Below are 12,215 nucleotides of genomic sequence, written 5' to 3' on the forward strand. Positions count from 1 at the left end.
GCTATTCTCATTTTTAAAACAGGTTAACAGGCCAGGCATGGTGGCTCATACTGGTAATCCCAGCACTTGGGAAGCCGAGGCAGGCAGATCACTTGAGGTCAGGAGTTCGAGACCGGCCTGCCCAATATGGTGAAACCCCATCTACACTAAAAATACAAAAATTAGCCAGGCATGGTGGGCACATCTGTAGCCCCAGCTACTCGGGAGGCTGAGGCAGGGGAATCACTTGAACCTGGGAGGCAGACACTGCAGTGAGCCAAGCTCACGACACTGCACTCTAGCCTGAGTGACAGAAGGAGACTGTCTCAAAAATAAGTAAGCCGGGTGCCGTGGCTCACGCCTGTAATCCTAACACTTTGGGAGGCCGAGGCAAGTGGATCACCTGAAGTCAGGAGTTCAAGAGTAGCCTGGCCAATATGGTGAAACCCCGTTTCTACTAAAAATACAAAAATTAGCCAGGCATGGTGGCATGCGCCTGTAATCCCAGCTACTCAGGAGGCTGAGGCAGGATAATCGCTTGAACCGGGAAGCCAATATCACGCCACTGCACCCCGCAACACAGCAAGACTCCATACCAATAAACAAAACAAAACAGGTTAACAGTTACATCAAATAATTGATGTAATGCACTCAGCACAGTGCCTGGCAAAATAATAGCACAATATTAGCCAATGAGCATCTCTTAAACTTTTTTTTTTATTGGAAATGCCAGAAACCATGAAAGAGAATAAAAACAAGGAGAATATAAATAAACTTGCTTTTGGGCCAAGTAAAAACCTCAAGCAATAAATACTCAAAGCATCTAATAATTAAAAAGATCAGGGAACATCTGCAGACAAAGCATTTAACTGTGACATCTTTGAAAAAGTTTTCACTGTAGCTGTTCTTACATAACCAGAGTCCCCAAAACATTTCAAATGCTCAACTGATAGAAAAAAAGACCACTTACTTTACTTAAAACTAGGTCCTACATAATGCAAATACTCTTAACACTGGTAACTTTTTGCTACCAATTCCAAGACTACTATACTAAAGCCTTTTTTTTTTTTTTTCCTGAGATGGAGTCTTGCTCTGTCACCCAGGCTAGAGTGCAGTGGCATGATCTCAACTCACTGCAACCTCCACCTCCTGGGGTTTAAGCAATTTTCCAGCCTCAGCCTCCAGAGTAGGTGGGATTACAGGAGCCTGCCACCACACCCTGCTAATTTTTGTATTTTTAGTAGAGACAGGGTTTCACCATGTTGGTCAGGCTGGTCTCGAACTCCTGACCTTGTGATCCGCCTGCCTTGGCCTCCCAAAGTGCTGGGATTATAGGCGTGAGCCACCGCGCCCAGCCTACTAAAGCCTTTCATCTAAGTCTGTATCATCAAAGTTCCTGATTAAAAAATGTCAGTATGACATACTGTTGAATTCAACAAAATAGTGAATAATAATGCGTAAGATACAATCCAAAGCTTGAACACAAGAAATTTATAATCTTTTTTTTTTTTGAGACGGAGTCTCGCTCTGTTGCCCAGGCTGGAGTGCAGCGGCCCAATCTCAGTTCACTGCAAGCTCCGCCTCCCGGGTTTACACCACTCTCCTGCCTCAGCCTCCTGAGTAGCTGGGACTACAGGCGCCCGCCATCTCACCCGGCTAGTTTTTTGTATTTTTTAGTAGAGACGAGGTTTCACCGTGTTAGCCAGGATGGTCTTGATCTCCTGACCACCCGTCTCAGCCTCCCAAAGTGCTGGGATTACAGGCTTGAGCCACCGCGCCTGGCCAGAAATTTATAATCTTATGAGATGAAAAAACTATTTAAAGTGACAAAGTAAGTGACAGAGGTAAGTATTAGAAGCGTTCTGAGACACTTGACGGGATCTAGAGGACTTCATGGAAGAGATGGCACAGAAAATGAGATCTGAAGAACTTACAGAATTGAAAAGAAACCATTAATTGTAGGAAAACCAGAAAAGAAAACCCACTGTTGTCCCAAAATCAGAATTTACTATTTTTTTGAGATGGGGTCTTGCCCTGTCACCCAGGCTTCAGTGCAGTGGTGCCATCATAGCTCACCACGGCCTTTATTATTTGTAGAGACAGGGTCTTGCTATGTTGCCCAGGTTAGTCTCAACCTCCTGGCCTCAAGTGATCTTCCCACCTCAGCCTCCCAAAGTGCTGGGATGAACAGCATGAGCCATCATACCCAGCCCCAGAATTTTTTTTTTTTTTTTTTTTTTTTTTTGAGACGGAGTCTCGCTCTGTCGCCCAGGCTGGAGTGCAGTGGCCAGGTCTCAGCTCACTGCAAGCTCCGCCTCCCGGGTTCACGCCATTCTCCTGCCTCAGCCTCCGGAGTAGCTGGGACTACAGGCGCCCGCCACCTCGCCCGGCTAGTTTTTTGTATTTTTAGTAGAGACGGGGTTTCACCATGTTAGCCAGGATGGTCTCGATCTCCTGACCTTGTGATCCGCCCGTCTCGGCCTCCCAAAGTGCTGGGATTACAGGCTTGAGCCACCGCGCCCGGCCCAGAATTTTTAAAATAGAAACTATTCTCATAGGCCAGGTGCGGTGGCTCATGCCTGTAATCCCAGCACTCTGGGAGGCTGAGGCAGGCAGATCACCTGAGGTCAGGAATTCAAGGGTATCCTGGCCAACATGGTGAAATCTCATCTCTACTAAAAATACAAATATTAGCCAGGCGTGATGGTGGACACCTGTAATCCCAGCTACTTGGGAGGCTGAGGCAGGAGAATGGCTGGAATCCAGAAGGTGGAGGTTGCAGTGAGTCGAGATCACACCACTGCATTCCAGCCTGGGCAAGGGAGTGAGAGTCCATCTCAAAAAAAAAATTAAAAATAGGCTGGGCGCAGTGGCTCACATCTGTAATCCCAGTACTGTGAAATGTCAAGGTGGGCAGATCACTTGAGCTCAGGGTTCCAGACCAGCCTGGGCAACACAACAAAACCCCATTGCTACTGGCACAAGCCAGTAGTCCCCACTATTTGTAGGGCTGAGGCAGAAGGGTCACTTGAGCCTGGGAAGCTAAGGCTACAGTGAGCCGTGATCGTGCCACCATACTCCAGCCTGGGCAACAAAGTGAGACGCTGTCTCAAAAAAAAAAAAAAAAAAAAAGTTATTAAAAAACAGTTAAAATTAGTCTAAATTTTGCTAACCTACTTACATTCTGTCAAGACAAACTACAACCAAAGTAGTATTCATTTCTATACCAATTAAAGCATTCACCTTAAAAATTATGGAATATACACTAATACCAATTCTACCAGTGACCTAACCAATTCTGTTGAAAATTAGTTATTAGAGGTCCTAGTGAAACACATACAGTAACTATACGACAGTCTGGTAGCTTGTATAAGCTATTTTTCTGTAGGAAGTGAAAAGATCTAGGTTGTAATAAAACATATACCTCAGTTCAGTAACCCAGTGTCAACATCTTATAAAGATTCCCAGGGTTAAATTATTTCACATGGCAAGTTGTTTTCTTTTTTGGAGACGGAGTCTGTCGCCCAGGCTGGAGTGCAGTGGCACGATCTTGGCTCTCTGCAACCTCCACCTCCCGAGTTCAAGTGATTCTCCTGCCTCAGCCTCCTGAGTAGCTGGGATTACAGGTGCATGCCACCACACCCAGCTAATTTTTGTATTTTTAGTAAAGACAGGGTTTCACCATGTTGGTCAGGCTGGCCTCGAACTCTTGACCTCGTGATCTGCCCGCCTCAGCCTCCCAAAGTGCTGGGATTACGGGCGTGAGCTACTGCACCTGGCCTTTTTTTTTCTTTTTTTTTTTTTTTTGTGAGATAGAGTTTCACTCTTGTTGCCCAGGCTGGAGTGCAACAGTGCAATCTCAGCTCACTGCAACCTCCACCTCCCAGGTTCAAGTGATTCTCCTGCCTCAGTCTCCCGAGTAGCGTTATAGGCATGCGCCACCACGCCCAGCTAATTTTGGATTTTTAGTAGAAACAGGGTTTCTCCATGTTTGTCAGGCTGGTCTTGAACTCCCAACCTCAGGTGATCTGCCTGCCTCGGCCTCCCAATGTGCTGAGGTTACAGGCACGTGCCACCGCGCCCAGCCCTGTATGGCAAGTTCTTAACAAAAGCCAAACATCAATTGGAGCCAAGAATCTTAAATGTTAATTTCCTATAGCTGAATCTTTACAGTGATGGTTACCATTCAAATACTCTAATTAAAACATACACTTAAAAGTAGCCTACATACTTTCAGCTTACCCTCTAGTAAGAGGAGGCTCTTCAAGGTTAACAAAAGGTTTCTGAGACTGTTCAGAACTGTGTTCTGTGAGTTCAAAATTCTTAGTTCCCGTTTTATATGTAAAAGGAAAAACAAAAAAAATATTTTTTTCTGGTAGAGACAGAGTCTCGTTATGTTGCCTAGGTTGGTCTCAAAATCCTGGACTCAAGTGATCCTCCCACATTGGCCTCCGCAAAGTACAGGGATTACAGCCCTGAATCACCTCAATCAGCCAACTTTTTTTTTTTTTTTTTTTTTTTTTACAGTAAAAAAGCTAAGTTCCATAAGCTAAAAAATGTTACGAGGAAATTTTCTGAGTGAACAATGCTTGGAGTTCAGAAGGCTGGGCAAGTCTTTAAATACTCTAAAGACTCAGACTGAGTCTTTAAATTTAATACTTAAAGTTGGCTTTATGTGCTGTTTAGGGTAAGGTGCAGTCATAACAACACTAAATAAACTATACAGACAAAAACAAGATGACTAATAATTTTATTCATTTATAACAAACTAAGCTAATAACTTTTACACTGATTATGAAAGCCAGAAATGTTTCCAAAAACCATTTATACAAAATTTGTGTATATCATCTGTCCTTAGGATCACTACATGCTGAATAAATAAGGCAGAAATAATGTTATTCTATTGCAAATACCTACTGGCCATAAAACAAAGTCATCTGTTCTCTATTTGGAATCAAAATGGTTAAATTAAGGCATAAGTATTAATAGTCAACACCAAAGTAACAAAAATCTTGGTTCCCCAAAAGTGTTTATTATAATTTACTCTAACACTTACTTAATAGTGGTGGTCATACTCTGTGCTTGCTGCTGAGTGCCATTATTGATTGTGTTGGTGTTTTTCAGCTGGTTCATCTGTTGCTGTGTCTGTGTGCCCCCTCCTCCAGGGCCACCAGTGGGTTTCACAGGGCCTCTCAGCTGACCATTTTGACTGGACAGACCCATTATAACAGGGTTCTCTGTTCTGGCCGTGCTCATGCTGTTTTAGTTGCAAAGGTGTCTTTCAAACTTCAAAACTTTTGAAAGTCAGTAGAGAAACTGTAATAACAGTTTATTAGGCTCTCCAAAATGAAGAGATAAATAAGTCTTGCTCAATAAATGAGTCCTTTATTGCAATGCAGGCAAGCACCTGTAAGTCTCTGAACGGTAAGCAGCAGTAACTTGCTCCCTTGCACGGAATCAACTTTTTATTTTTAAAAAGCCCTCTAACAAGCTTGAGTTATGTCTGAATTCACTCACGTCAATCTGAAACAAACAAACAAAATTAAATTAGCAAACACAACAGAAAAACTTTGTTTCCTTTTTAAAAGAACCCCTTTGAAAGAACTCTCCTCTTTTATATTTAAGAATTAATAATACAGCTACACTTAGACCAAATCACTAGCCAAGCTAGGAAAGACACAACTTTGAACTATCTCAAAAACACAATGAGGCCAATCTCAAACATTTAAAACTGTTAATTCAGGCCGGGCGCGGTGGCTGAAGCCTGTAATCCCAGCACTTTGGGAGGCCGAGACGGGCGGATCACGAGGTCAGGAGATCGAGACCATCCTGGCTAACATGGTGAAACGCCGTCTCTACTAAAACATACAAAAAACTAGCCGGGCGAGGTGGCGGGCGCCTGTAGTCCCAGCTACGAGGGAGGCTGAGCCAGGAGAATGGCGTGAACCTGGGAGGCGGAGCTTGCAGTGAGCTGAGATCCGGCCACTGCACTCTAGCCTGGGTGACAAAGCAAGACTCCGTCTCAAAAAAAAAAAAACAAAAAACAAACAAAAAAAAAACTGTTAATTCAAAGCAATCCAGAGAAGATTATGTAGAAAGAGACTAGTAAATTACCACTACTTGTCAAATTATAATCTGCTCAGTTTCCTCCCCAGGAATTCTCTAAAAGTCTCTGACATCTCTAAAAGTCAGTGATTCATTATACTTAATTGCATTACAACTCACTGAAGTATCACACGACTTAAACAAGACAATTCATTAATTTTCTTCTACTTCTGATGGCAATCAAGAGTCTTTATAGACTTAAGTGAGCTTCTGACTTGAACTTCACACTTCCAGGAAAAAAAAAAAAACACTTTTGTGCCCTTATGAATTTCAACTATTAAACTTTATGGGCTGGGTGTTCGTGGCTCACGTCTGTAATCCCAGCACTTTGGGAGGCCAATGCAGGTGAACACTTGAGGTCAGGAGTTAGAGACCAGCATGGACAACATAGTCAAACCTCATCTCTACTAAAAATACAAAATTTAGGCCAGGAGCGGTGGCTCACGCCTGTAATCCCAGCACTTGTGGGAGGCCGAGGTGGGTAGATCACGAGGTCAGGAGTTCAGGATCAGCCTGGCCAAGACGGTGAAACCCAGTCTCTATCAAAAATACGAAAATTAGCCAGGCGTGGTGGCAGGCGTCTGTAATTCCAGCTACAAAGAACTGCTTGAACCCAAGAGGCGGAGGTTGTAGTGAGCCAAGATTGTGCCACTGCACTCCAGCCTGGGCAATAGAACCAGATTCCGTCTCAAAAACAACAACAACAAAAAACACACAAAATTTAGCCAGGCGTGGTGGCGCACAACTGTAATGGAGTCTCAGCTACTCGGGAGGCTAAGGGCCGAGAATCACTGGAACCTAGGAGACGGAGGCTACAGTGAGCCGGGCGACAGAGTGAGACCTTGTCTCAAAAAACAACAATAAAAAACTTTATGAAGAAAAATGCATTTTATTTTTTCCTTTTTGTCCTTTAAAACAATACACGAAGCAATCAAGAGAATAGTGTATTTCTGCCATAATATATTCAGCAAGTAATGATCCTAAGGACAGATGATACACAAATTTTGTATAAATGATTCTTTATTTTGAAACTGACAAAACAACTCTAATAATTTTATTCATTTATAACAAACTCTGCTAATAACTATTCGTTTTAAATAGAATAAAAAAAAAAACAGGAAAATTCCTGTTTAAAAAAAAACTGTAGAAGACTAAACACACTAGTAATTTTAAGAAAACTTTCCAAGAAACCCAGCGTAGTAAATCTAATTAATACTTTAAAAAAACCCAGGCCGGGCGCGGTGGCTCAAGCCTGTAATCCCAGCACTTTGGGAGGCCGAGACGGGCGGATCACGAGGTCAGGAGATCGAGACCATCCTGGCGAACACGGTGAAACCCCGTCTCTACTAAAAAAATACAAAAAACTAGCCGGGCGAGGTGGCGGGCGCCTGTAGTCCCAGCTACACAGGAGGCTGAGGCAGGAGAATGGCGTAAACCCGGGAGGCGGAGCTTGCAGTGAGCTGAGATCCGGCCACTGCGCTCCAGCCCCGGGGACAGAGCGAGACTCCGTCTCAAAAAAAAAAAAAAAAAAAAAAAACCCAAAAAACAAAAAAACAAAAAACTGGCAGGACGGGCACAGTAGCTCACACCTGTAATCCGAACACTTTAGGAGGCCGACGCTGGTGGATTACCTGAGGTCAGGAGTTCAAGACCAGCCTGATCAATATGGTGAAACTCCATTTCCACTAAAATACAAAAATTAGCTGGGCATGGTGGTGGTCCTCTGAAATCTCAGCTCCTTAGGAGGCTGAGGCAGAAGAATCACTTGAACCCAGGAGGCGGAGGCAACAATGTGCCGAGATCACACCACTGTACTCCAGCCTAGGTAACAAGAGCAAAACTTCGCTTAAAAAGACACAAAACTGGTCAACCTCATTTAAAAATTATCCGTAAATGGAAATTCTTACTTTTATTTTTCATTTTATTTTTTGAGACAGAGTCTTGCACTGTCACCCGGGCTGGAGTGCAATGGCACGCTCTCAGCTCACTGCGACCTCCACCTTCCGGGTTCAAGTGATTCTCCTGCCTCAGCCTCCTGAGTAGCTGGGGATTACAGGCATGCGCTACCATGCCCAGCTAATTTTTGTATTTTTAGTAAAGACGTAGTTTGGACATGTTGGCCAGGCTGGTCTTGAACAACTGACCTCAGGTGATCCGCCCACCTCGGCCTCCCAAAGTGCTGGGATTAGAGGCGTGAGCCACCCCCCCCCCAGCCACTCTTATTTATTATTATTACTTTTGAGACATGTTGCCCAGGGTGGAGTGCAGTGGCCCGATCTCAGCTGACTGCAACCTCCACCTCGTGGGTTCAAGCGATCCTCATGCCTTAGCCTTCCAAGTAGCTGGGTGGGACTACAGTCCGGCTAACTTTTGTATTTTTCAGTAGAGACGGGGTGTTATCAAGTTGGCCAGGCTGGTCTCAAGACTCCTGACCTCAAATATCTGCCCGCTTTAGCCTTCCAAAGTGCTAGGATTACAGGCGAGAGCCACCGTGCCCGGCTGAAATCTTAATTGTAGTTAATAAAAACATACAAAGACCCGAAAACAAAGCCCTACTCTGTTGGCTTTTGATTTAACCCCGTTACATGGCTTTTGTTTTTGTTTTTGAGGCGGAGTCTCGCTCTGTCACGCAGGTTGGAGTGCAGTGGCACTATCTCGGCTCACTGCAACCGCCGCCTACTGCGTTCAAGCGATTCTCCTGTCTCAGCTTCCAGAGTAGCTGGGATTACAGGCGCCCGCCACCACGCGCAGCTAAATTTTTTGTATATTTAGGAGAGACGGGGTTTTGCCATGTTGGCCAGGCTAGTATCGAACTCCTGACCTCAGCTGATCCGCCTGCCTTGGTTGGCCTCCCAAGGTGCTGGGATTACATGCGTGAGCCACCGCACCCAGCAACCCCGTCACATTTCTTACATAAAATACACAGCTTACGAGTGCTGATTCTTTCTGCCATACACCAAGGCATGTGAAACTCAAAATTTTAAAGTCAACAGATCTCAAAATTTATGAGAAAATGCTCCTTGATTATGCCTTCCTTAAAAAAAAAAAAAGAACAAGTTGCTCACAAGCAAATCCTGATTATCACATACACAAAGTTGTTTACTTTAAAGTCCTTCTGACATCTTAAGCAGATATGGTTAACAGCTACTTTCCTGTATTGACGGGTTTATATTATGATCAGCGACATCACGCAGTTCACACAGAGACTTAGCTGTTTGCAGAGCACTAAGAGGATGAAAAGGGCAACCTCTAAAGACCGAACGATATCATCATTACTGTCCATCATGCACAGTAAGACCTCCTATATCCTTAAATCCAAAATGAGACTATGTGATAACTGCTCCCTTAAACTGAAACCTGCACTGCAGCTTTGTCTCAGAGAAGGAAATATTCCTCCTATTCCTTCCCAATTTAGATTTCCAAGTTATCTTTCTACATTTTCAAAACAAAACAAAACAAAACACAAAAAAACGAGAAACAGACTAGAAACGTAGACTAGTTGGGAGGAGCCCCTAGCGGAGTTAATTACAGCACTTCTCAGATCATAGTTAGCAATTGACAGTTTCACACCCAAAACAGTATCGTCATCGCCAACAAGAGCTTTTGTTTGCAAATGCAGCGCAGTTTTTCTAAGCTTTGCCTGCAAGTTGGAGTGACTGGGTTTTATTCTGAAGGGAAAGGGGGGCTGTGGAAGAGAAAAGAAAGAGATAAGGGAAAGAGACAAGTCAATGACTGGAGCCCCACAATTGTAGGGAAATTTCTTGCCCTCCCCCCTGCTGCCCCTCGCCCCAAACACACACACGTCAAGTCAGCTCCCTCTGACCATAAACACAAAAGGTTGGGGCTCTGCAATCCTATCTGCGCAATATGAACCGGCAACCAGCTCCATCAGTAGCAAACAATAGGGACTCCCCCAAGAAGGCCCCAAAGGGACCCCCCAACCCAGAAATCCCCCTCCTTTCCTCCAAGAGTCTGGGGCTCCATATACACCCTCTTGTTATTGACCTGCAAGGCCTACCGCAATCAAGCAGCGGTCAGTTCGCTTCTAAACCGAGCCTTCCAATACAGCATGTCCCTGCCGCCCCCTATAGGGCCGCCTCGTACCCTATAACCTCCACCATCATCCCCCTAAGTCCTTGCCGCCCCCTTCGGCCTCATATTCCCTCATCTTCGATAAAGCTCCTCCGAATACTTAGCCTGCTCCTCCTGCCGACCCTGCCGCGCACCACATTCCTATATTCGCCTCCTCTCAGGCGCCCCCACCCCACACAGCTGCCGCCCGCCTTCCTCCCCAGGCCCGGCCAGGCCTTAGGCCTCCGCCCAAGAGAGTCCCCCAGAGCCGGCCCGGGAGACTCCCCGCAGCCCCCACAGCGCCGCTGACCTCGACCCCACCACCTCACCCCAGGCCTCGCGGCTCGGGCCCGTGTCCTACCAAGGAGGCCACTCCCGCTCGGCACCCTCGGTCCTTTATTGTTGACTCGAAGCTCCCAAAATGGCGGCCGCTCCTTCCTCCTCGGAAACCTCCGCCCGCCCCCACTCGGCCCCCTCGCTACGGCCTCCTCCCGCCCCCGCCCCCACCCGGCTCCGAGGGGCGCGCAGCCCAGCCGCCCGCGCCGCCGGCTCCCCCGGCCGTCCAGCCCTACCTCCTCCGCTGCCCGCTCTCGTGGCGCCGCCGAAGTCGCCGCCGGGCTGAGCTAACTCGGCTCCTCTGTCCCCTCCCTCGCTCGCCCGTTCGCCTGCCCGCCGCCTCCTCCCTCTTTCCCTGCCTCTCCGCATGGCGGCGACCGCGGCTCCTCCTCCACTCAAGATGGCGAAACCTCGGCCGCCGCGGCTACATCCGCTGCGGCGTCACTGCCTTCCCGGCCTGGTGGTGAGAGGAAGCCGGGCCGCAAAAGCCTCCTGAGGAGAAAATGGAGGGCCCTTCTCTCACACCGACGAGAAAAGTTCGAGGGGGAAATATGAGTTCCTTTCTGAAGGGACAGGACGGCTGCTTTTCCACAGCTGCGAAGTGATTGGGGAATGGGGCCTGGCAAGGGTAGCCCTGCCTTCGCCCCTCCAAAGTAAAAATAGGGAGTTGAGACCAGAGGAGCATCTCTTTATTACATGTCTAAGGCTATGTTTTGAAAACTGGCCCCCGGGCAGCTGCTCGGGGACAGGAAGCTGACCTGACTTCTCGTGCTAGCCGGGGAGGCTGATGCCGGGCGTAAGGGGCCGCGTCCATCCAGGAAGGCGCGGGACTAGCGGCCCGGAGACGCGGGGCACGCGTCTGAGTGTGGGGGCCGGAAGGGGGGCCGACCGGGCCTGGAGGCCGCGACAGGCAGGAGGGAGGACTCCAGGGAGCGCGCGGGGGGCGCTTCGCGGAGGGGCAGGGCGGGCCAGTAGGGCGCGCCTGGCTAGGGGAAGGCTCCGGGCTTGAAAGTGCGCCTGGGGGGCTGGTTGGGGGTGGGGGCAGGCACCGGGCTTGAGGGTGTGCCTGGGCGGGGGAAGGCTCCAGGCAAGAGGGCGCGCCTGCGGGTTGTATGGGGGGGTACACCGAGCTTGAGGGTGCGCCCCAGGGGCTCTCATGTGAAGTGTACTAGGCTTGAGGGCGCCCCTGTGGGGCTGGGTGGGGCAAAGGCACCGAGCTTGAGGGTGCGCCTTGGGAGGCTGCGGGGGGAAGGCACCGGGCTTGAGCGTGCGCCGGGAGAGGACGGCGGGGGACCGGACTGTGAGGGCGTATCTTGGGGGACCTGTTGGGGAGGAACCGGGAGGTGAAGGCACAGCTGGGGATGAGGCGGGGGCAGGGGCCGGGCTGTGAGAGTGCGACTGAGGGGGATTACTCCGGAACGCATGGAGCAGGGGTAGCTCACCGGAGTGGTGGGGGGAGAAGCTGGACTGTAAAGTGAGGAGTTGGTAGGGCGCAACCCTCTTCTCCTGCCGTCGAAGGGCAAGACTCAAGAACTCAAGAAAGTGGGAGCGGAGGAGGCCGGGCCCTCCCCCAAAGGGAGGGAAGCTACTGAATCGTCCGTTATAATGGAAGTAGGAATTCAGTAAGGAAATGGAGAACCTGAAGGCAGAGGGTGATTCCTCCTGGCTGACCCTCACTATAAAGATATTTATTTATCTTTCCATAATTACTTTTCAGATCCCAA

The 12,215-nt window shown here is 48.0% G+C and overlaps 1 protein-coding gene across 4 annotated transcripts in view; it reads right to left on the reverse strand.

The window, feature by feature from the left end:
* LOC105476398 (DEAD-box helicase 6) overlaps positions 1 to 11,353 on the reverse strand; it is a 47,031-nt gene extending 35,678 nt beyond the window's left edge. Inside the window, exons 1-2 of one of the 4 annotated variants that reach the window (XM_071075670.1) lie at positions 11,250 to 11,353; positions 5,036 to 5,502 (exon numbers count right to left, since the gene is read on the reverse strand). In XM_071075670.1, coding sequence (XP_070931771.1) covers positions 5,036 to 5,235 — 200 coding nt within the window. In that variant the 5' untranslated portion in view covers positions 5,236 to 5,502; positions 11,250 to 11,353. Of the gene's footprint in view, positions 1 to 5,035; positions 5,503 to 10,484; positions 10,615 to 10,727; positions 11,162 to 11,249 lie in introns of those variants that run through there. The other 3 variants (XM_011732294.3, XM_011732295.3, XM_011732296.3) reach the window with 3 other exon arrangements.
* Between the last annotated feature and the right edge of the window lie 862 nt (positions 11,354 to 12,215).

The sequence above is a fragment of the Macaca nemestrina genome, chromosome 12 (genome assembly GCF_043159975.1).
Source record: "Macaca nemestrina isolate mMacNem1 chromosome 12, mMacNem.hap1, whole genome shotgun sequence".
Classification (NCBI taxonomy): Eukaryota; Metazoa; Chordata; class Mammalia; order Primates; family Cercopithecidae; genus Macaca; species Macaca nemestrina.